Below are 25,528 nucleotides of genomic sequence, written 5' to 3'. Positions count from 1 at the left end.
TAACATGTGGGAAAGCAGTATTGTGGAAGATTTCCTTTAATGTAGTTAATGCGCAGAAAAATGCCAAGTGACTTCCTTATTTTCAGAACAATGATGACTACACAGAAAACATTTGCCCCCATCCACCCCCCAAAAATGAATAAAAATGTAACTAAGGGCAAGAATTATCCTTCTGTGCTTTATATGGAGTCAGAGATTACCTTGGTCATAAGGGAGGGATTATTAACTTTTATGAGTTGGAAAGATCCATATTCACAAATGCCATAAAATGTGACAGTTATGAAGGTCTTTCTTATGAGTGAAGTAAGGATAATAACTCTCCTCGGGTAAAATGCTCAATTATTCCTCAAAGACATTTTTAACACATGGCTTGATTTGGGCTGGAATTTGTCACATCTACCTGGGAGAGATGTGTTTTACTGGAAGTCTCATTCCTGTAACAGTAGCAGACGCAGTCCTGGGGGTTCCTTCAAGTTTTGTGGATATTTTGGTCCCGCTGTAATATTAGATAATCCTCTCCTGGCAGGGTGAAAGCCCCTGGCCCAAGTGTATAGGGTAGGACTCTCCACCATGTAGAAAGTCTAGGAGATGCATAACCCCTCAGGAAATCAGCACAGGAGAACATACTGAACACTCAAGGGTGAGTTTTTAGAGAGAAGCTGAGAATCAAGTTGTCATGACTTTTTTTTTTTTCCCTTGTGGGATTTTTGTTTGTATAGTTTTTTTTTTGTTTTTTTTTTTCCACTTCAGAAGATCTGGCAAATCACCATTTGTTCTTCGTACGTGACATTCTGGTTTTTGCTCACCATGGTAACAGGGAGACCATGAATGTGAGGGCTCACTCTGTGATGGGAAGGACCATAAGAGGAAAATGGGAGAGCAATTCTCAATCAGCCTCTTTATCTCATCTGTATGTGTGTGTAGATGTGTTATTTCAAAGAGAAAAAGCTGGGATGCTTTCTGCTTCTGCCTGTTTTTCAACAAGTGTGGAGTTGGCAAGGGCTGTTTTCTTTTCCTAAACTTTCAGAAAACCTCTTTCTGTCATCAGAATTCTGGATTTGGATAAGGAACACAGTTCAGTTCTTGCAGAAATCATTATCATCTGATGGTCTGTAAGCAACTGAGCTCCACAGGCAGTTCTGAGTGATGGAGAACTGCTAAATGACTTTTAATGATTTATCAGGTTTTTACTTGTAAAAAGAAAAATGTTATGAATTGGCACATTTCTTTCTGTTATTTTCTTCAGTACGTACTGGCATTTTGCTTGAATTTCATGAGTTTGTGAAATTCTAATGGAAAAAACATCTTTATTTATTGTGGCTTATCTTTACAAGAAACTTCCAGGAGTGCATGACAGCACAGGTGCAGTTTTATCAGTTTGCTGTGTCCACACACAGAAGCATGCCTGCATGCAGAACACTTGCTGGTATTTAAGCATTATATAATGTTAAGCACTTTTAATGCACTTACAAACACTGGAGCAGAAGCTGTGTGCAGCATTCACATAACTCAGCAAAATCAATTGCTGTTACTCCTTGGTGTGCCGTTTGAAACTAAAGTGTTGCCTATTCCTTCGTTATTGCTTCATTAAAATTGAGATTTGTCTGCAATGATTTTCTGATTTATTTTTTTCCCATGCCTGCAGACTCTGTGCAAAAGCAGTCTTATTGTGCCTGAAGAAGTCAAAAGAGCATATTTAAATATTTTCTTGTTTTTTAAAGCACTGTCCTTGGGTTGTTTTTGTATTTATTTTTTTCCCCACTCATGCCTTGTTCTTTGTGCCTCTTCCTAGGTTGCGTGCTTCGGGGAGGATGTGTACTCTGCCTTCCAGAAAGCAATGCTTGCCACTGGGTTTACGTTTCCCAAGAAAGGAATTTTGATCGGAATCCAGGTAATTCCTAAAACCAAAGTTGAGGAAGGATTGACAGAGGAACTGATTAATTGTTGTCTTGTTTTCGTTCACACGTCTGTGAATGTGTTCCTCTGCAATCTGTCTGGAAGTGCATTGAGACAAAGGAACAAACACAATAGGGAGATCTTTACTTGGGCTGGCCCAGTGTTTTTTCTTCTGTCTCCTGGTAGTTTCTACTGGGAGCTGCAGGAGTCTGCTGAGGGCAGGACCCTCAGATCGCTACAAGCAAGAGGCTTCAGAAAGTTAGAAGCCACCTTTCTGCAGGGAATAATACATGTAGATGATCAGTTCATTGAAACCAATTGAAACCACTTCCTCTCAACTCACTGTTTGCATATCACAAAGCTGGACCTACTAAGTTATCCCCATAAATGGCAGATTTAATTCCAGGCAGAGCTGTAATGTCATCCCACAGTGCAAAAAATATGCTGCTGCTAGGTTATTATGTTGCTATAACACTGTCAAGCCACTAGACCACCACCAGGTATGGCACTATTGCATTCCACTCCCCATTGGAGTCACGATGGGAATTTTGGGACTGCTTCTTGGATATGTACCCTACAGGTCCAGTGACTCCATATCAGAGCAGACCTTGGAGTCTAGGGATTCATCTTTTGCTGTCTACATCCCTCATCGTTGCTATACATGACAACGAATTAAAACAGTGTAATTTCAAGAACGTCCTCCAGTGCAACGGCTACTGCAGAGAGCCTTTACTTGAGTGAATTCCCAATGGGTTAGCTTTAGGAACAGCCCAATTCCCTTCACAGTGCTGTGTCCATAAATAGGATATGCATTTCAGGATGGAAAGGTGGCCGGGCAGAAAAAGCAAAAAGGGTTAAATCCTTATCGAGGCATGGTTACCAATGGTAGGGGGTGCTGGGGGTAGGTAGAGTTACAAACTTTGAGGTGTATGTATGTTACTCAAAAAAAAAAAACAAAAACACAAAAACAGACATTTCCTCTGAAACTGTAACTTAGACCACTTAAAGACAACTGAATGCCTCCTTCCATATCTCTGTTGTGCTGGTAATAATTTTATGCCATGATTGCATAAAGCCAATAACCAAATAAGTAGAGCCCATGAATTCTCCTGTCAGACAGCGGGGGTTTGAAAAATGTGTTGGACTGTTCGTTCCAGCAGGGGATGTAAGGGACATGTGTGAAAAGTGGCCAGGAAGGAACATGACTTCTGCTAACACAGATAACCACTTAGTCCTCTAAAAAAAAAAAAAAAAAAAGATACACAGATTGAAACCATTGCTCTAAGTTACATCAAATTAGCATAAAAGTCTTTGCTTGCTACCTGCTTTAAAACTTCAGTACAAGACTGGGTAGTTGATACCTGTATATCTAATCACTGCAGTGCTAAAAAAAAAAAAAAAAAAAGGCCAGGAGAAGGAAGAGCCCAGTGTCTAAAATTTAAGCTTATTTTCCTGATAGCAGCTAAAAGGGAACAGGCAGCAGAGAGTAATTTTTAGCTGTGGAAAGCATTTATGTAGCTTCAGTGTGTCAGTGTCTCTTAAACTGAGCCAAATGTTCTTTGTACAAAGGTCTTAAGGAAAAAGTAATAAAAAAAATCAACCCCAAAAGCTCAAGCCCACAAACCTTTTAAAAATAACAAGATTCTGTCTTTTGTAATGAGTGGTTTACAGTTCATTTTCTTGGGAAAGAGTTTGAAAAACAACAGATCAATTGATGAAATGTCTCTTTCCATCTCGGCATATTTCTTACATAATTAAACTCTGAAACAAGAAGTGTAAAGGCAGTGCTGAGAAGCAGTTATTGCTCCTTCACCACTCTTGAGTTTGTCGCCTACCTTCTTTTCAGTGGTTTGCTTGAAAATCTGCCAGCTCTGCAGACAGAGAGGAGAAATTAAACCTTGTAAGAAGGGAAGGTTGACATCCTGACCTGGACCCGACGCATAAGCTATGAGTGGTCTTCCCTCAGTAAAGGCTGGAGAAAAGAGAAGCCCCTTGCTGCACAGACAAGAGGCACAGGTTGGGCAGAGACCACCAGCAGCCTGGCTCTTGTTTTAATCCCAAACATGAGGTCATACGCTTCAAACTGCAAAGGTGGCAGTGCATTCTCAGAAGGGAAATCCAGGTTCAGAAGGGCAGATACCAGGACACTGCTCTCCATGACTGCTCAATATTTAAAACTGCATGGCTCTGAGGGCTGATGAGGTGGAGGCCCTGGCTTTTAAGCTGCAGGTGCTATTATTTCTTCTGCTGTGGATGGTCAGCTGAAAACTCCCCTTCTGAAGACTTCATTGCTTTATAATTAGTTGCTTTCTTTGTTTCTTAGGCTGGATTTTTAGGTCTTGCAGAAAGAGAAAGAAGAAGCCAAATGGTGGTAAATTCTGCTTCCCTCAGTAGTGTCTGGTTCAACATACTGAAGTTATTCAGTGTAGTGCATTTTTGTCCTCAGTTTTAATTATGTAGGGGAGGGAAGCAGCTGCCTAAGCGAGGACAAAAGTCACATAGATGCAGGTAACAATGGTAGAGAGGAAGATCTTAGCTTCCTTGCAAATGTTCTGCTCTTGGGTATTTCGCAGATCAAGAGTAGTGAACTCAGGTAGTGTACCCAGCCTTGCTGAGAGCTTTCCGTGCTGGTGTACTCACAGTTTGTAATTCCAGCGGTAATCCTATTTCAGTAGGCACTCAAAGCTATTGCTAAAAAAGCAATCATCCTCAAGATCGAGTGGGCAAGCACTCCTTCACATCTGCTGGCCAGCACCAAGTGGATCGGCAGCCAGCCTGGATTGTCCCTCGGTTGTGAGCATTGCAAACATCAAGGTTCCCCAGAATTTTAGAGGCCTTGTTCCCTCCCAGGTTAAATGGGGCATGGCTTCCTTGTTAGACGAAAGAACTGCTGCCAGTTTATGAGAGCTGATAAACTCTCATATTTGACCTCTTTTCTTTTCACAATTCGGAGAAATCTGTGATGCTAAAACCCTGAGTCTGCCATCAGATAATTTATATTTTATGCAAGAGGAGTTGAAAAGCTCATTTTATTTTCTTTCCTGATTGGGCTATTCAGCGCTATCTCTGGGAGGGAGTGCATCTGTCTTACATCTGTGCTGGTGACCACGAGATGCGGAAAACGCTAATGGAGTATTTTATTTTTAAATCCCAGCACTCCGAGTCTGTTGTTTCAAGGTAACCTTCTCCCTTGGTTCCTTAGGTATGGAAAGCGTAGCATGCTCCATGGCGGATTTGGATACAGAATTCAAGATGAGCACAGAAGATGAGCTGGCTTCATTTTGAGCCTGATCTTAGTGAGAACTGGCGTAGTGGTGTTTAAAGGACTGAGGATGTAGCCCTCTACAAATAGCAAGGTGTGCTAGCAAACATGAGAGAGAGGTTATAACAGAACTTTTGCTATAATGGAAAAAGAATATAATTCTTCTGCAATAAATATCTTCCACTAAATAAATCTGCTTGTACTTTTCACCTTTAGTAACTAATGGCTTCTTACACAAGTTCTCTCAGTCAGCCTGTAAATCTGAGGCTGCTCGGATGCGAGCTGACAGCTGTAATTTCTTTTCATGGAGAGGCTGTTTTATGTGTCACAAGTGTTCAGTACATGTTTGATATAAGTTTATAATACTGTTGTGAAAGCCAGCCCCCTGACCAGAAGGCAGAACGGTTCTCTCTCACTGGGAAGCTGCCAACCCTGTCACATTGTATATTTATATTCTCCAGTTAGTGTAGAAAGCAGGATGGCTTCAGAATGAGGTTCTTTCCAAAGCCTGTACTGCTCAAATAAAACCCTGTTGACTCCTTTTCTTTGTAGGAAATAGTTCACCCTTCAAAACGTTGCACTCAGCCATAAAGGTTAAGCCCTCAGTAGCTTGAGAAGGGAGCTTGCAGTAATCTGACTTGCAAAATGGCCAGATGAGGCTAAAGTTATAAGCAAGGTTCAGCCAGCCTTGGCAGTGAGTAGGGCATGTGCTGCTTCTGATCTTTTCATTGCTGTACCTTCAACATCCAGACAAAAGTCGTGCTAGGATCAAATGTTTGCTCATCAGTTGCTCTGGAATGGCTTGCTCGTGTACAGGTGTCTACAGGAGGTCGTCTTATCTCTATTTTTTTCTAAGTGATGTTAGATCTAGGTGTGCAGCCTGAATATTTCCTGGGTGCCTGAAATATCTGGTATTCACGTTCTCATGGGAACAGGGTATTCCAGTCTCCTGAGTGGTTTTGTGTTTGCCATTTCCATGTGGCCATGGGAGTTAAAAATGAACTTGTTTATATACAGGCTCTTCGTCATGGGAATCTGCAAACAGAGCATCCACAGGCAGCCCAATGCCTGTTCATGCTGTTTGCCAGAATAGAAGGCCAAATGTTTGAGCAGTGTTAGAAAAGATGTTTAATTAAGAATAGAAGAGAATCTGGTTGGTGTATTTGAGAAGAAACTGCCCTAATATTTCATATACAGGGATGTTTTGTAATTGCAGTGGAAATTAATATGGGAACACGCTGGTGTTGTAATGAGGTATATCTCAGCTGAGAGTGACTTTGGGCTTTACAGGATCCAGACGGTTTTCTTGGAGTTGCAGTGGACAGGCATGTTCAGCCATGTGCTGAGTACAGAAAGGTGTATTTGTTTCTGCACAGGCTGGAGGAGCTCTGTGTTGGTATACAAAATCCTGTTTCTAAAGCCTAGCTTTGATACTTTATCTAATTATTTTCCTTTTTCAGAAGTCCTTCCGCCCCAAATTCCTCAGTGTAGCAGAACTGCTGTGTGAGGAGGGCTTCAAGGTAGGTGGTTTCAGTTATTTAAAGTGTGGTGGTTTTATAACACATAAAGCTAGAGAGTTTTCAAAATTTGAGATGTACTCAGCCTGCCATAGGAGTGGGAGAACTTTGGAGTTCATTTGGAGACAGAAAAAAAGGAAATTTTCAAAGTACAACAGGGACTTCTGGCTGAGAGATCTGCCAAGTCACTAGGTATCACCCATATAAAAGTTTCCATGATCGTTTAATTGAACAAGCAGGCCTAAGTCACGAGTCGTGGCAAGAACAACCCTTGCTCTTCTAGCAGCCAGCAGCCAGGATGTCACTCTGTAAAAATAAATTTTCCAAGAAACAAACAAACAAAAAAGCCAGGAAGAGGAAGAAAGACTTCCTTGTTATAAGGAGAGAGAGTCTTCACAGTGCTTCATCTTCAGTGACACTCACAAGCTGCAGATGTAGGAAATTTGAGGTGTTTACATCCCTTTTGTAATTCTTGCATCATTTTGAATCCACATACTTACTGAAAGTTAACAACGTGACCACAGAAGACTGGGGAGAGGTTTATAGTATTAAGTATTTAAGCACTATTTTCCTCAGTGGCATTAGTGTAACTACTGGATTTACAGTTTTGCCTTTCAAAACTTAGTGCCAGGCAGGCAAAAAAAAGGGCAAAAAAATCATAAGCAGTTGAAAGTAAGCCCTATTGAAATTCAGAGGGATTTAAGTATTCCTAAGCCACTTACCAGTTTCTGGATGTGTTACTACTATTCACTGACTCATCCATCAGCAGACAATAGATAACAGAAAGTTGGGAAAGTCGTGCTGTTCTGTGTGTCTCTCTTTATGTGGAGAGACGCCCTTGTGATGAAAAATGCCATCCGAAATCACCTCTGACAACAAGATTTGTGTGTTGGGTCATACTCACACAAGTTAAATGAAACGTTTCCGTATTATGAGGCACATGGTAACCTTTTCTTTTCCCTCAACAGCTTTATGCCACAGAAGCAACCTCTGACTGGCTCAATGCAAACAGTATCTCAGCAAACCCTGTGGCATGGCCATCACAGGAAAGCCAGAATCCCAGCCTCCCATCAGTCAGGAGGTAAGAGCAGTTCTCATCTTGTCGAAATTGCATTAACATCCAGGATATCAAATACAAGGGGCAGATTTCTAGTCTTGTTGGGATCACTAATAGTGATTTAATGGGACTTCAGGATTCAGTGCAAAAATCATATCTGATTTTGCCCAGAATTGCGACAGCAGGGAGGTTTTACTGTAATTAACGAATATCTCGTTGAACAGTCCTATTTAATACAGCATGGATGTATAGCTCCACGTTATGTTTTCATGCAAGAATATGTGGGATTTGGATATGTAGCCTGTAGTAACAGTCCATGACACCTTTAACAGAGTTGTGCTGAGCTGTATGAAGGCTGAATATTGCTTTGTGTTAATGAATAGAACAGAAATAAAACCCCAATTCTCGAAGCCTAGCTTAGCACCTCAACCCCCCAGCCCTTCCTTCTTGGGGTGTAAGACTTGACATCAAAAACTAAATGCAAATGAAAATTTTCAGTGTTGTTTACCTGCATGACTTTGTATTCATCACATATTTACGTTAAGCAAGATACACTGTGATACTATCTTGGGCATTGTCTCTTCAGGCTGATAAGGGATGGGAAAATAGATCTGGTGATTAACTTGTCCAACAGCAACACCAAGTTTGTCCATGATAATTACATGATCCGGAGGATGGCTATTGACAGCGGGATTGCTCTACTCACTAACTTCCAGGTACTTTCCATGTTGTTCTTAATCACAGGAGCCTTCAGAGCTTTGAAGCACTTGGAGCGCTAGGTGCCAGTGTGTTTGGACCCTTGTTATTTCTGATAAATAATAATGTGCCAGAAAACCAGGGCAACACAATAGTTTGAGTGTATTTTCCTTTTGTTATTATGCAAAATAACATTGCTTAAAATGGAATATAGAAGGAAAAAAATATCTTGGGTCCTGTAATGTAGCTGAAATTGTTGCTGTGTCATTTTCAATTCAGAGCAAACTCCTTGCATAGGATTCCCTGCAATGTTTAAATTATGCACGGAAAGATTTTTTTAGAGGGGTGTTTTTCTAGTTCATGGTTCTTAAAGCTTCGAGCAGGACATAGTAGGGCTTTCTTGAATGACCCATGGGTCAATCCACTTCCAGAGTACCATCCAAATGGAATTGCTGCCTGTGTATTTAGTCCTGTTGTCCCCAGTTGCAAGTCGTTATGTGTTAGCTCCTGACAAAGCCCATTCACGTACTGATAGGGGAAGGGATATTTAGAAATGAAAGTAGGACTCCTGCTGCCAGTGGTAGCTTGACTTCCTTTGCAAGTGGCTTCAACTGTCACAAAAGGGCCTCATCTGGCTCTCATTAAACACAGCGGCCAAATTCCCCTTGATTTCACTGGGCACCGATGTAGAACCCAGTGACTTGAGCTGGTGTCCAGCTGTGCAAAATCTTCTGCTGTGATTGGAGTGAGTGGAAAGCAAAGAGTGCCAAGCTCCAAGTTCCTAGACAGGATGATGCCAAACATGATTAGCAGGAACGGGGAACTGAAGACCCATCCTCTGCCTCCTAGCAGAACACACACTGACAGCCAGAACAGGGCTTCTAGCCAAAATTTGTTACCACAGCTGCTTGATGCAGGTGAACACTTCTGATTGCAGAGTTTGACTGAGTTTTAAAAGAACAGCCCGGTGTTCTCTTAAAGGCTTGGGTGGTAGGGGGAACAACAGCTCTCCCAGGACAGAACCATCTTGCCAAAGAAGCCCAGCAGCTCTACATCCCTCCAGGTGGGCAGGAGAGCTCCAGCATGCTAGAGCCAACAGCTACATGAAGCCACCTTGAAATTGGTATCGATGTGGATGAACTTAAAGGAGTGGACCTGCCCAGGGCAGTTCCAGGGTGACGGTGTAGAAGTGTTCCAGGCAGTTCCAGGGTGACTTCTGCAGAAGGCTTTGCAATGCTCAGTCTTCCTCTGCTTTGTATTGACAGGTGACAAAGCTTTTTGCTGAAGCTGTCAAATACTCTGGGAAATTGGACTCCAAGAGTCTCTTCCACTACAGACAGTTTGACAATGGAAATGCTGCATAGAAGAGCTATGTCCAGCCTGCAATCTTACTGCTTCTGGCACCACGGGAGAGGGGATCTCAGATCATCCACCTAACTGTGCATTTTATAGCATCTGCACTGTTTGTCTTTCCAGCTTACACAAACTAATTCCCAGTGAATACTTCTGATTGTTCATTGGAAACCCATCCTCTCCTCAGCCTTTCCACCATCTTGTCTCCATTTCCACTTAGGAACAAATTATTTACTCGAGGGGTAGATCTAGCCACCACCATAGCAGAGGAGATGGAAGGAGATACAAATACGAGGGAGTAGCTCCTTCTTTTGATAACCAAGACTGTTCCTTCTTAGAAAGACCTTTTTTGGGTTCATACTTCCAGCTGTTCCCATGCTGGACTGCCGGAGCCTAGCCCCAAACTCCCATAGCAAGATGTGTAGCTTCCTTTCCATTGCTAATTGTTGAGGATTTTACAATTCTATATAATGATTAGACATCCTCCTGTTCAACTTACCCAACGATACCACCTGTCATGGTACAGAACTGCTGAGGGTGTTGGGGTGTGATAGAAACTCTTTAAAGAGAAAGGAACACAAATTCCCCACGATTCCCTACAGTAGCTCTAGCTAAGGGGCATGATTCACTTTTGTTTCTTTTATTAACCCTGGCTAAGCATCTTCTTCTGCAGCCTACAGATCTGATGAGAGACAGAGGCTACGTGTGTGTACTGGAATTTCTTCCGCATTTTGCTCAGTCCTTCGGGCTTTTATTATTACTGTTTTTAAAATTCTGGCTCATCATTCTGAATTCAAGCTGCCATCACTGTATTGCAAAAGCCCTCAGCGTTGTGTCTAGCTTCAAAAATGGGGAACTCCCTAAAGACGTCTTTGAACTGTGATTGTGGGCATTAAAATTGAATCTTTTCAGAATAAGGTGAAAGCATTGCAGTGCTTTAATCCTTCCAAACAAGCGACCCCTTCATTTTCACTCCAGCCTTCTCTGCTGCTTTTTCAGCGCTAGCAATGCCTGCAAATGCTGCCCACAGAGCAGACTCCTACCGTGCCACATGTTGCACGTTACCACGAACTGGTAGTATAGCAGAAGACTTCCGCAGCTCCATGGCCAACAGGACTGCATGCTGTAAATGTAGGCAGCAGACAGTGTAACTGCCCCTAAGTGTTCACCAGCTAGGGACCACATGGTTGTCTTTTTTCCCCCATGTTGCAGCCCTTGGAGCTGGAAGATTCAAAGTAGGACTAATGCTAAAACATTTCAGGAATGTTACTAAATCTGATGAGAGCTGTTATTGAAAGGTGTAAAGGAAGGAACGGAGGTTGTGATGACTTTTTGTACTCTGGGAATCTGTGAACAATCACTGATGTGTGCCAGGACCAAATTTAGAGCTAGGTGTAGACTTAATTCCTGATCTGGTTGATGTTCCAAGTGCTCTGATCGTGGGCATGTCATCAGGACTAACTTCTGCGGTGAACACAATCCTGCCTGCTGTGCATAGGGAGAGCTTTTGCACTTGTAGGGTAGAAATGTTATTAAACAAACAAACAAACAAAATCAAAAACCAAACCCACCCATCCAGAAGAGGCCAGAGCCATCAACTGCTCACCCATTCAGCTGTGAAAGGAATGACTAACGGTGCTTAATGAAGCAGTACTTCTCTAAATGCATCCTGCACTTTTTTTTTCCAGTGGCAAAAATCCCATTAACAACTGGTGTCACCTCACATCTTCCCCTCCTGCCTTTACGTCTAGTACTGAACAAAGTGATGTCTTCAAATGTCTGTATTCTCGTGTTCTTCTTTTTCTATTTTGTAACTTTCCTCATGAGCTGAAAATGAAATAAATGCCCTGGATTGTCACAGCCACTCATTCTTGAAGTCTTCATTTTTTAATAAAATAGTTTTGTTTTTTTTTAAGCACTGATGACAAAGCTCTACGTGTACATCTATCTATACAGTCCTGTTATTTATTGCAGCAGCTGTAGGTACTTAAACCACAGTTTCTTTGGTATCCACAGACGCTCATAAAATTAGAGTGGAATTTAGTAGAGAAACATACCACTACTGAATATATGCTGAGTATTCTGTAATTATGCATTAGGGTTACCATTTTGCTGCTGGTGCTAAACACCAGTCCCTTCCCTGCTCCTCCAAAGCAGGCATCACTAATACACTCCCCACTTAAGCAGACCCATACATCATCCTGAGCTGTCCTTCCCTACATCTCCTTTTGGTGCCTCTTCTTCCCCTGCTGAAGAAAAAAGTTCTTGTTTCCCCCAACTGATGGAAGATAAACTGTACCTCGTATAAAGGTCAAGAGGAGCCAGGAAGTCATCCCCATGCTTACCTCATGCCAACACTGAATGCTAATTTTTTCTCTATATCCTTTTCTTTTTTGCAATAATGAAGGGGCTGACATGATATGAAAATTTTTAAATACCTACAGCTGTTGGGATCAATGCAGATGTGTAAAAAAAAGTTACAATTAGTATCTTTTCTACCATGCTTATCTCTGCTTTCAACAGATTCTGCCTTATAAATGTCTCTCTTATTAATCTTGTGGAGAGTGACAATGACTGATGAAAGAAGATACTGTTCAGAGCAAGAAAAGGCCATTTGCTAATCTATGAGCTGTCAAATCGTTTTATGCTTTTTTAGTGTCTTCAAAAAAGGGTTGATAAAGAGACAGACGAAGGTATAAGAGACTGTGAAGCCCAACTTCTGAGATCAGCACAAGAAAAGGTGGCAAGAGCCATGCTGAAATAAGAAGGAACCTAATTTTAATAACAGGGATGTGTTTTTCTCAGTAGTCATGAGTTGTTCCCTGGAGCTGTATCTCTCCAAGGGTGCTAAGTGCTAGGAAGCTCTGGAGGCTCGACTTAGGGAGGTCAGGGTTGTTCAGCTCCCTGAATTTACTCCTCTGCAGTTAGCATCGTTTAAATCACTTGGAGATTGGAGCAAAGATAACTTGGCATATTGAAAGAAAGAAGAAAAGAATGTAAGAGAGGGAAGACAACTCAGTGCTGTTACTTTCTCCTTTCTTGGCAGAGGATTTAGAAGACAGGGAGAGGAAGGTGTACACTTCATGTAAGCGAAACAAGCAGTGGAAAGCTTGGGAAACTTATTTGCTCCATTTGTAAGTATCAAAATCAGGTTTCTGAAAGTCATAGGAAGTACACAAGTAGGAAAGACTTCATGATCTAAAAAAGCTCTTGGCAGCGAGCAGAGCAATGCTTTGTTTGGCTTGCAGGTTTTGCTGGGCTGGATGTTGGGTTAAAAAGCCTGTTTGTGCATGGGTTCTCTCTGCTTGCATCAGAGGCATCGTGCAGTCTGGCTAGGAGCTTACCACCTCTGTGTCTGTATGGTAAAGCGATTCATAAAAGCAGGGAAGGGATTGTTAGCACTACACCAAAACCCACAGCTGCAGCACGCAGTATCAGCGGCTCAGGGCCTGCCTTCTGCCTGTATCCCAGCCAGATGCAAACAACTACGAGCAGGAAGTCGGGCTCGTGCAACAGCTGAGATGAGGTGGTAAAAGGAAAGGGCACCTCTGTCTCCTCCTGCTTATAGCATTTATAACACCAAATCGTGGTTAGAGCAGCCCTTGACCTTGGGAAGCTTTCAGCAGACATAATTACTGCTGTTGTCTCTGCAAGGACAGGAGGCACTGCAATGCCATATGAAGCATGTGAGTGCTACTGCTGTAGCCATCTGCAGGACGTTGAGATCTGCTGCCAAATATTACCCAAAGCTTCTGGGTTTGTTCCTACTGCATCTTAATATGTAACACTGCATAATGCAATTTATAGGGAATAATCTAGTTACAGTGGAACATTTGTTTCGCTCTTACCATTGAATAGAATTTAAACAAGAACCTTTTAATTTGTCCTAATTAAATGGAGAACATGATATTTTGTCATTAGCTAGGTAGGCTAAACTCTACCTCATCCTCATAATTAAAGTGTATTGAATTCAGTGGAGTGATAATACCAGTTGAGATAAACTCTTTTAATTCAGGGAAGTTTGCAAAGATGAAACTGGGAGACAAAGCATTTGTTGCAAATTATGTTTGAACGTTTTGATGATGTACTTTGGGGAAATGACAAACATTTGCCAGGGAGTAAACTAGTGCTTTGGGGTTATCACAATCTTGGATGAATGCTCTGGTTCATCTAAACTGGTATCCAAGAGCAGCAAGTGCCAACTGTTTTACAGGGAGCTGCGAGGAGTGCTGAGAGTTTGTAGTTCTGGCACAACTCATTTTACCAGGGTAAGTTTCTTGTTATTAAAGGTCAAGCTTTTACTCCTGAAGCATGAAATTTCTTAAACACTCCAGATCTGGTTTCTGTCAGTCTCTACTGAGTTGCTAACACTAGTGCAAAGCCAGCATAATGTGCTGATTTTATGCTGCTTTTAGCCTCTGGTGTAAATGATCGCCCAAGTTATTTATTAAAGGGAATCAGATGCTGTTTTTTCAGGAAAAAAAAACATTCGCTCTTCCAGTTCTAGACAATCTTGTTCTTTTTTTCTGACTTCCTGAGCATTACTAAATACTGCCAAGCTCTTGTACTCCAAGATCTCTTATAGTAATGAGACCTCATTAGAGCTTAAAATGGCCCTCTGCTGTTCACCATCTCTGAGAGTGAGGCATTGCAGTCCGTCCCCTTACAACAGAAGCATCTTAGAGAAACTTTTGGAAAAGTGGGTTATATTTTGACTAAGCATCACATGGCATGGGATGAAATGTTTGCTACCTTTCATGATTTATTGGAGACAGAATGGTGAAGATGGGAAATACAATGACATGGTCAAAAGCTGACCTTTGCAGAGGATCAAACCTGAGCCCTTAGTCAAATTTTAAATGTATTGATGTGGCCAGCTGAAAGCAAATACATAGTGTGTTTTTACTGCAGGCAGGTCTGAGTTCTTAGTGTATCCTAAAATAAGTGTTAAATTCCTTCATAGTGTTCTTCCAGTGACTATAAGGGTACCAGTCTTTATCTGTTTTGCAGCTTAGCCTGGTAATCCTGAACTGAAGGCCTCAGCAGTCCTGTATCATTGACATCTCCTTCTAAGATGCTACATGGACAGCCAGCACACAGTGCCTCAGTAATATGGGGAGTGTCTCCTGTGCAGTGTTGATGCGGACAGCAAAATACAGCTGTTAGATCTTGGCAGAGGTAAGCAAAGAAGTTCTGTAATGGTGGAGAGGAGGAGGTATGTGCCCGTGTTATCACAGACACTGGTAACGTGTAGTACAGTAATTAACTATCTGAACCCTGTGCAGGCAGACAGAGAGAATGCAGACTCCTAAGGGCACTTAGGCACAGGTCCCAGAGGGCATAGATAAAAAGTACTGGGGAAGAAGGCCTGGCGTTTAAGCTACTGGGCAGATTCCAGATTTGTTAGCCTACATTTATTACTAAACGCTTCTAAGTCATTTCTGATAGATCCCTTAGCATTACAGGTTGTTAGCCTTTGGAAGGGCTGGGAGATGCCTCAAGTGCAAGAGAAGTCAGGCTCTGGAGGGGGGCCACAGCCCTGTCAGCCCAGAGCAGGAGCTGCTTGGCTGTGCTGTGTTCCAGGCTAGCAGCACTGTTACTCCCCAACCAGAACTCTCCTACAGCTCCAAAATGAGTGCATGACGAAAAAAACACTTGCAATTTCTGTTCTTACTAGCATGAATGTAGCTGAAATGAAGCTGGAGACATCCAGCTGTTCTGAGATGGGAGGAGAGTACCTCTGAACACATAATAAAGATCTGAAACCTCGGCAGAAAGGAAAATGCCAATTATACGAAAGCATATCCAAGAGCCGAGTTGGTCAAAGATTGTTTTTTCTGTCCTGTGGAATCTAAACTGAGTGCAGTAGCACCATTTCATGTATCAGTGTAAGCGTAGGCATCCTTAACTAAAAGATGACTTTTTTTTTAATTAACTGCAGGAAAAACAGCCTCAACAAATTCTGTTCGCTATCTGCCATCAGGAAAAGCCTATTAACAATAATTGTTGGGTTTTTCATTTTCAAAGAACCCATAATTAAATTTTATTGTCTCATAAGTGATTAGAATTAATTGCTTCCACATGAGCTCTGGTGCTCATTATCTGCTTTAAATTGGGAGTGGCTTTTTGCAGGATTCCTTCATTTACCACAATCCCTTTCTGTTACGTTCCTCACAGAGTAAATCCATTGCTCTGAGGAGTTACAAAAAAGTGACAGGTGTTGATTCATCTTCTTCAACAGATGAGGATTAAGTGAACAGAATGGCTTCTCCCAGTGTTTAAACAGAAATATTTTGTTTCGCAGGGAAGGTGATGGAGAAATCCACTGCCACATGGGCTGGGTTTTCACATTCATACATTAGGACTGAGTGCCATATTTGAGTTCTCTTTTAAGTGGTTTTGTGGTGCTAATCTGAGGATTAATCCTGCATAGAGGAGAGGATGTTTTACACATCTGCTCATGCACTGCAGTGTAGTAGTTGGCTTTAGTTGCTGTCGCACTGATTTAAGCTCCCTTTCTCACTAGTGTGCTGGGCTTGACTCTGCCCTTCCAATCCTCAGAGCTGTGCCTTTTATTAAACTCGATTTTGGATACTGGGTGGGACTTGCAAATCCTCCAGCTCTCCCGTGGCACCAAAGTATGCCACATCTCATTCTTTGTCCATACTCATCCCTTGCCTGTCGGGGTTTGCCTGAGAAAGCTCCCACTGCCCCTTGATTTGCAGTGTCCAGGGCCCTTCTAGCCAGCACAAAGGGATTAGGCTGTAATTCCTAGTCTTCCCCTGTTGCATGGCATTCATTCGTGTTCCCTTCCCACCCAGTAACTATTTGTATTGGAAGGTGTCTGGAGAAGGAACTTGCTTTTATCCTGTATTAATTAGCTCTCTCTAGCACTATCTGGGCAGGCCAGGGCCCCAAGCCTCCTGTCCAAGAGTCTCTAACCCACGTTGCAGCTTCCCAAAGCTGCAGGCTGAGGGCAGTGCTCACAGCAGCGCTGCTGGGGCTCAGATGAAGAGGAGGGCTCCTCGCCCTCATGTTTCTTCATGGGTTGCTCTCCTAAACACACATCCTGCTGCCTTTCCCTCCATGCATAGTGGACCTGTTTTGCCTTACCTCTCTGATATTAAGGTGTAGCAACAAGCAGCTGTATCAAAGCCATTTAGACAGAGAACCCAACCCAAATCCACCCCTAGGCTACTCACATGTGGTTGTTCTCCACTGCAGAGAGGGCAACTTAAGGATGCCTGAGTCATTAGAGGGGACTGTGTAAGGCATCTGGTGAAGGGGGTTGTATAAGAACTGTATAAAATAGAATATTACAGTGTTTAATACAGTGTGACTTCACTCTTAGACTGTATTTTTAGAGGGTTAGAGTGCTGTAGAGGATGAATTTAGAAGGAGATGTTTTCTCTCAATCCAGGATGCTGCTCTTATGGAAAAATCCTACACAATTTTCATACGCTTGTCATTAGAGGAATTATATGGGCTCTTTGTTACAAACAAGGAAAATATAGCAATGACTTCCTTCCTCTGAATTGTGATAACTTCTGGAATTGAATGGATTTAATTTTATTATCTGTCCTGTAGAAAGTTATCACTGTCTGTTCAGCTCCAGGACACAGCAGAAGGTATGAGTGATTTGCTCTGTAGAAATGGGAGAATTAGGGGGTAAGTAGCGTAGTCACAGAGAATTTATGTGGACAGCTTCCAGTCCAACTGAATTACTTATGTGAAGATATTAATAAAACTGGTTTAATTATGTGTAAGAGGCAGCGAGGAGTGCCCTCAATTGCTCAGTTCAGCCACTAATCTGTCAGCAGGGGCTTGGGTAGGAAGGAGCCTCAGGAAGACCAGGAGGTGATGTTCTGTAGGGAACCTTACAAGGCCGTATGTGGAACATGTATTTACAGCACTTTGTGATTTAGCAGCATCACACAATCACTTTGATCCCTGCGGGAGGGGAAAGAACGACAACCTTGAGCTCCTCCACTAGTCCTCTGCAAGGAACTGAGGTCTGCAGAAGTTACCAAGCATCGTCTGGAGACAACCTGGCCTTTGTTGCAATGCAGTAGCTGGTGGAGTGTGCGTGCCTCACCCATGGAAGTGCCACGGAAAATGAGCCAGCTTCATGGACTGATTGATGTCTTTGGGGAACACACTGGCAGCTGGGATGTGGCTCTGACTCAGTGTCCTCAAGGCCACTTAGGTCTCAGGGCCAGCTCAGAGGTACTCCAAGCTCACTCCCTGGTGATTCCCCAGCCCTTTTCCTTGCTCCCACCTTTTTTTTTCCCTCCCTAGGTCTGTCGGTTGTACCACCAACAGCAATTCACCTTTCACTTCCCTGCAAACCTTGCTGCAGGCAAGAGACTGCTGGCATCAGCTGAAAGAGCGAGGTGCTGTTCCTAGGGCAGCGGGCACAGCTCAGCAGCTTGGCTGCCAAGAGGGGGCAATCTCTTTGATGACTTCGTTGCCTTAAGCAGGTCAAACATTTCCATTCTTACCTGGGGTCACAGGGATCTTTGTTACCCTGGAGCAGGATCCCCAAGCAAAGCTGTTTTTCTGTTTTGCTGGCTGTTCTCAGACGCCCAGGGCACATCTCTGTGGTCTTTCCTCTAGGCTGCAGTGCTGGAATGCCACAGCAGGTCTGATGGGGGGAAAAAGATTCACACAGAAATCTTAACTCCTTTCAACGATTTTCTTTTTTTCCTCCAGTGTCTCTGTTTTTAAAGAACACAAGAAAACCAGGAAAATATTTAAGTCATCTTCTGAGGATCGTTTTTGTTTACATTTGTCTTAAAAACATAAAGAAAGAAGCTCCTAAAACCAGGCTCTTCACAGCAAAATGGGTAGCAAATAGTGCCACTTTAGTAAATGTTGCCATTCATTTTTCAATAAATTACCAATTTATACTTCTGAATGTGGTAATAAAAAGAGATAAAAGGCCAGAAGAAGGAGGAAAAACTTGGGAGGTTTATGTTTACTGCCAGGCATTTGGTTTTATGTTTATCTCATGGAAAGTAACTCCATATATCATGATAATTGACTTCACCAAGTACCTTGGGGGGGGAAACAAACCTGCTACAAAACAATATCTTGTGTGAGAGGAGACCGTGCATGGTTTTTCCACTAAGTAGAACATTCTCCTTTGAATCAATAGTTTAAGCTTTTTACAATGTTCCTATTTTGTGGTTCATTTGCCCAGTTGGTGGCTGAGAACAAGCAAGGTCACGGCATAAATAAAAGCAAAATGTTTATGGTTCCCTTAAACCCCAAACAAATCATCGCTTATCTACCATCACTCCAGACTAATTGATTCCTGAGAACTTTATGGAGCGAAGGCATTTTCCCCCCACTGCTTGCTTCCAGCAATTTGCCTGTTCCCATTTCAGCTGCAGTGATTTGCAGGCAGCTCTTTGGTGCTCCCGACCAGGAATTTCGGACCAGAGTTGGCAGGGGCCACTCGATTTCTCCTTGGTGTCGTGGGGCTGGAAGCGAGAATCGTTGAGCAGCTGAGACTGAATTTTTCCACTGCTCAACGCAACAAAAGCAAGATTCGTTGCTGAGCTATTTTGGAAACAACATTTGTGGCAGCTCCTCTCTGAGCCAGGCAGGAGAGCAAGAGGATGGGATTGTGGCAGGCAATAAAAAATCCCTGCTGCTCCAATAAGGACTTTAATTACTCACCTCGTTACAGGTGAGACCAAGGAAGGCTGGCAGCAATGCCAGCTCCAGCACAGCTGTGGAGGATTTATTTTTCTCAATGATGAGTGGAAAAGGCTGTAAAAATACTGTACAAGCTTGGCTAATAAACTGTATTTTATTAGCCATACTTATTATGAGTGTTTACGGGCTAGTGTGCTGATAGGCATTTTGATGAGGTAGTACTCCTTAATTGCAATCATTCTGGGATTGCAAAACAAAGGCTGGAAAGCCAGAAAGCTGGAAAACATAGCACATGCATATGTCAGGTCAAGATTTATAGCCAGATAGTGAATAGCTAGCTTGGCAGCAGGTGTTTTAAATTGTTACAGCATTGGCTTCATCAAGTCATTTGTGGCTTGTTTAAAACAGATTGATGGTGCTGATGGGCAGATATGTGTGATTGCAAGGAAAATGCATTTATCTGTGGGTCTCCTTAGAGCATCCCCTGGGGTCTCGTAGCAGACCAGTGAGCTGCTGGTGCTCCCTTGTTGTTTGGCTTCTGGCCCCCCCTGGTTTCCCTTGGTGCTGTTGGGGAATGCTGGGCAGCCTCCCAGCCTGCCTGATGCAATGAACCCCTTGCAAAGTTGAGTTAATTTTTATTTTTTTGGGTTCTAGTCCAACACCACTGAGTTCTACCCTGGTTTTCCTTGTCTGGATTTATGGTACCATTTACCTCTCCTAATTCCTGCTAGCGAGCTGGCCTCTTGCATGTTGGAAGCGTTTTCTAGAGTGCTTCCAGCCCATAATAGCAGCGAGCTTCCTGGAAGCACCACTTGGTGAGGGGTTGTGGTGTCCTCACGTGTTGGCAGCATTTTGTCTCAGGCTATGATGTACCAGTAGCAGCAGTCCTCTAATCAAAGTAATGACAATCTAGTGGGAAATGAAGATTAATCTGAGAAGAGGCTCTGTGAAAACACCTTCCTGCTCATTGTCTTTGGCTCTCTGCTTATTGCCTCTCAGTCAAACAACCAAAAACGCATTCTGCTTACAAGCACGAAGGTTTTACTGATTTTTTCTCATTGTGCATCCTTTGTGCCCTCCCTCTTTGCTGGCAATCCTGCAAATCCAACCTGAGCCGCCAGGCTCCTGCTGCTTTCTCTACTCTTTATTCCTAATCTCTGGTAATAAATGTCTTGCAGGCAAGTGACATCCTCGGTGGCATCTCTGCAAGCCCGTCGCAGGCTGACAATTCACCCAGTGCCCTTGCATGGTGCTTAGGGATGAGCTGTGGACACGGAGCAGCTCCCTGCTGCTGTCTTGGCCAAGGCAGTCCTGCGCTTCTGTCAGCTGGCCAGGGAAAAGCACTGCGGGAGCAGGTAGCACTCGGGGCTGTAGTCACCTAGGACCACGATTTTAAAGGAATGAGGTATCAAAAGATGCAGATCGGTGGAAGTTGCATACTTCTGTAAATCTTAATTTGTATCAAAAGCTATTTTGGGATTCTTAATCCCATTCAGATCTGTCTTTTCATCTCTGCTCCTCCCTGATAAAGAGGAAAAAGCAGGTGTTCCCTGTTGTGCTGCAGAATGCGTCTGTGAGTATCTGTACTGGGGATGCAGTTTCTGACCTGAAGCCCAGTAAATCTCTGCGGAAGATTTTCCATTAATTTCTTTGGGTTTGATAAAGATCTCGGAGGGAGACGTCCCCAGATATGAAGGGATCAAACAGATTTCCAGCTCCTCTTCTTCTCTCCCTGACCTGACCCTCCTTTCACTGTTTGCATCTGGGAAAAGAAACAGGAACATATATACCTATACATATATACATATGTCTATACACGTATGTCCTAATATTTTAGGATGTAAGCAGTGGCTTTAGGCTGTCATGGGAACATAGTGCATTCATGAATGGTGCAGTAGGTGCTCAGTGTACTTTGCTGTGAAGCATGGAGCACGAATGAGGTACTCATCCAGGTAAAGATGTGGCCATGCTTCCAAACATCCGTGTGCTAAGACAGGACAGGCAGCACCCAATTTCTGGTTGAGCTTGTGAGGAAGTTTGCTTAGGGTGTAATTATGCTAAGCAGATTTTCACCAGAAACGCTTCTGCAGTGTTTGAGAGGCTGATCGATAGGATTTGTGTTGTGAGGGCTTTTTTGTGTGTCTAGTTTTGGCAACATCTTAGAGATTGCATGTGACTACTCTTATTTTGAAAAGAAATTGCTGTTCTCATTAAACTTCAGAAAGTGGTCTGGAAAGTGTTTTTGGTTTTACAAACGCAGCAGAAAAGTTCTCAAATCTCTTAGTACGAGTGCTGCAAGATGGACTATTTCGAAAGCTGACAAATTAAAGAGAATCTTCAACAGCTTTATTAAAATTATTTCTTTTGTCCTAGCGCTTTAGCATCAGATCCTCAAACAGTACAAATAAGTAGAACAGCTGGACCATCTCGCTGCCACTGTACCAAAACCAACCTCTTTCCTCCAGTCAACTGCAGAACGGGCTATTGTTCGTCATTAACTCTGAAAGGGAAGGAGACACTTCATTGAATCATTGGTACTCCGTCTTTTCTTAAAGGTCACCTATCTAAATATAGAGTAAGTACAACCCTGTGCATTTGTAGGGCAGCTGGAAGTTATTTTTTTGTGAGAACAATTCATAAAAAAAATAAATCCAGTAGAACTGTCTCCATTTCTCACAAATCAGATGCTTGTTTCCAAATGGACAGTTGTTGTGCTTCTCTTTTCAGTTCAGAGAGTGCAGTGGTCATTTGTCTAGCTGAACAGAGAAGGAAAGTAACAAGAAGGGGAATTAGGGTTAGGTCTGTCACCCTGGAAGTACTCTAAAACTTGAAGTTACAAGCAAGTTGGTTTTGCTTGTGGGATGAGCACGAGAGGATAGCGGCCATATGTGTTAACATCTGCATGGGAAGATCAAGGACTTATCAAGCTGAATGAATGAGACTCATACAAGTGCAACTCCATCTCCCTCTGTATGCTGTGTGTAAAATTGCAGGTGGCCGTTATGTAGGATGTGCAGTAAGACTCGGTGATCTGCAGAGAAAGGGTTTGTCAGACTTTACATTTGAGAGAAGGAAAAGATTGAGACTAAACATCCAAAAATGTAGATACCTTGTGGGAAAGTGGACGTTGCATGTCCACGGAGTATGCTGTACTGTATCTTGTGGTTCTCAGCACTGTTGACAGCAAGGGAGGAGAAGGAAAAAGTCTGCATGGCAAAACCTCAGAGGGAGCTTGTCCTTTGCCTAGAGGAGGTTGTGCTGCTCTATGAGGTTCATGTATGTGTAGTAAGTTGGTGATTTATAGTCCATAATCCTAGAAACCTTGGCACCCAAGTATGTGTCTGACCTCACTGAACTGCTTAAAACCTCAGCAGAATTCTCCCCATAAGGTCTCAAACCTGTCAAACTGAGCTGAGCTCTTCTAGTAGGCCAGATTCTTTATAACCCAGCCTGTGCCTGCAAATTCACAGTGATAGTGCTAAAAATATCATGCCTCTTTCTAGAAAGTATTGTCTTAAGGAAAAATAATACTGTTGAAGCCATGCTAGGATGTGTGCAGTGAAGGCAGGTATCTAAGATAAAACCTCCTGAGTGTAGCTTGCAGTCGTTCACAATCGTTTTCAGCGAGATATGAAAGAGGAATTTGACTGGGGTTGGTGCAGTGCTTTGAGGCTACAAGTGGAGGAGAGATATTGAGAGCCTGAATCTTGGGGCTGCTAGGAGTTATTACAGAGATGTCACGATTGACGTTGGCCTAGCGGGGCAAACTGTGGTGTAATGGGATGGATTTCTTCTTCCAAGCGTGTGCGACCTCCATGATAGTGAACGTGTGAGGACAGGACTTTACCTCTACAATCAAGGTTATATCCCAAACAGCAAGAGATGCACTGCTATAAACACTGAGGATTTGGAGAAAGTACAGAGCAGGTCAGAGCCTGGCCCCTAGGCTGCAGCAGCATTCTCTCTCTGTCACTCCAAGGTTCAGAAGAGGCTTGGGACTACTGAGAAATTTTGAAGCTGGTGGTCTGATGAGCTTGAAATCCCTTCCCCAGCAGTGTCCCTGCTTACGCTTACAATTCCTAGCTATCCAACAGCCACTTCCTCACAGATTATTGGCTTTTCGTGTTGCTCAAGTGCAGCCTTTTCATCAGATCGCATATGTTCTGATCACTTTCTGGCAGTTTTTCTTATCGTAAATAGAGCCCATTCAGCCACGATTTATGTAACCACCATCCAGATAATACCCTCCTAATGACCACTTTCCCTGGAGAAACACAATTATATCTCTTTCCCCCTTTCTGCCAATTGCATGTGAGTTTGCCACAGAGCCAGACGTGGCCCCACTATTGTCCTAGTGCAGATGGGTGGGAGCCACAAAAGCCCCAACTGGAAAATTCCCAATCTCTGCACAAGAACATTGGTTTCCTTCTTTCCCCTTTTGGGGTTCCCACTGAACGAACTGAACAGAAAAAACGTTCTGTACTTTCAGACTTCCTCACATGCTTGAAGGGACATGATTTCAGGGGTGGGTTGTGGAAATTAGAGTGTTTGTGTGTAGTCAGCATGCAAACAGGAAGCATACCCCAAAATCTGATGGTGTTGTTTGCATGGACTGCAGGCTTACTTTTGCCATGGGAATGCACTGCTCGCTTTTAAGATGACTGCCAAATTCCTCGCCTGTAGATTTTGGCTGCTTCAGAAGGGAGGTGAAATACTCCCGGGACTTCTGCTGAAACCCGTGTGATCTCAGGTCACCCAGAAAGTGGTGATAATTAGCCAAAATATTGAAAGAGGTGCAAGAATTTAATTCTGTAACTTTCATGCACAGCCAGGACAATTGAAGGAGGAGGGCCAGAAAAGGCTGAGCAAGGGCAGTGCCTTCCCACGAGCAGTGCTGGGTGTGCTGGTACTGGTCCAATGCCATCCTTGCACAGGTAAATGACATTTGGCTGGTTTTGGAATAGGCACAGTGGCCTTTTGTCTGCTTGCAAACAGTGATACAAATATTTTCTAAGAAAGAAAATGCATGTATAGAGATACAGACACATAATCATGGACATGCAGAAAGTGAAGTGCCTCTCAGAGGAATATTGGTGTGTTTTGATGTTATTTTGGTTCTAGAGAAGCAAAGCAAATTGGGCATTTTTTCCCCTCTCAAGTCACTAAGTGTCCCGGCTTAGAAAGTGCAAAGGCAAGCTCTCAGATAAAGCCAAACAGAAAGGAAGCGGGGAGAACCCAAAATGTCTTTCAAATGCCTTCATGTCAGTCAGACAAAGTTCATTATCCTTCTGTCCTTTTCTGGTGAGAATAACTTCTTTGCTACCTTTTTTTTGTGGGAAACCCCAGGCCTGTTGCAGACAGTGCTTGTTGTCCTTGCTAGAAGAGCACAGATTGCTCGTTTCAGCAGGAAGCACGTGGACGAGGTGGAGCTCCTTGCCTCAGCCTGTGGATGCATGGCCCAAGGCTCTCTGTTTTGGCAGAGGGACCACAGGAACCATGGTGCGACCAGGACTGACAGCCTGGCTGGAAGTAACGCATGGCAGAGGTTTCCAGGTAGGCAGTGAGAGAGACAAAGGAGAATCACATCTTGATGTCTTCACCAGTTTGTCATGAGAGCCTGCTCTTCTGCTGCTGCTCTTCCTCACGTTTGTTTCTTAGCACTCCATTAGTACTGTGCTGTGTGCCATGCCTGTGCCCCTGGGGGTGACCATTACTGCCCACAACACATGGGTAATCTGGAAATGACATGACCAGACAAATGTTCCCCCAAACTGAGCAAAGTGAATCACCTATCGACTGCTTTAGGCTGCAGCAGGAGGCTCGCAAACTGTCACCAATGAATTTTAATGTGAAATATTTATAAATTCTTTTATATCTTTAATATTCTGTGGAGATGTGGCTGATGCTGCAGTTCTTAAAATTGCACTGAAACATGATATATGGCATACACAATGGTCCAGAATATTTCAGTGTGTCTCTCCGAGTCACTGCCAGCATGCTGGGGATGTTTTCAAGGTAAGTCTGTGTGGGAAAAGCACTGCTGGCTCGGTGGTGTGGGTGTCAATGCCAAGCCTTGTGACATTG

General features: G+C 43.2%; 1 protein-coding gene across 3 annotated transcripts in view; it reads left to right on the top strand.

Moving 5' to 3' along the window:
* The window catches only part of CPS1 (carbamoyl-phosphate synthase 1), a 177,464-nt gene extending 165,819 nt beyond the window's left edge, over positions 1–11,645 (top strand). For all 3 annotated transcript variants that reach the window (XM_068686431.1, XM_068686432.1, XM_068686433.1), the window contains 5 exons: positions 1,793–1,891; positions 6,619–6,678; positions 7,644–7,756; positions 8,319–8,448; positions 9,694–11,645. In XM_068686431.1, the coding sequence (XP_068542532.1) occupies positions 1,793–1,891; positions 6,619–6,678; positions 7,644–7,756; positions 8,319–8,448; positions 9,694–9,792 (501 nt within the window). In that variant the 3' untranslated portion in view covers positions 9,793–11,645. The remainder of the gene's footprint in view (positions 1–1,792; positions 1,892–6,618; positions 6,679–7,643; positions 7,757–8,318; positions 8,449–9,693) is intronic.
* Positions 11,646–25,528: the final 13,883 nt, after the last annotated feature.

The sequence above is a fragment of the Anas acuta genome, chromosome 6 (genome assembly GCF_963932015.1).
Source record: "Anas acuta chromosome 6, bAnaAcu1.1, whole genome shotgun sequence".
In the NCBI taxonomy this organism is placed as follows: domain Eukaryota; kingdom Metazoa; phylum Chordata; class Aves; order Anseriformes; family Anatidae; genus Anas; species Anas acuta.
This window is presented reverse-complemented; position numbering and strand designations above follow the sequence as displayed.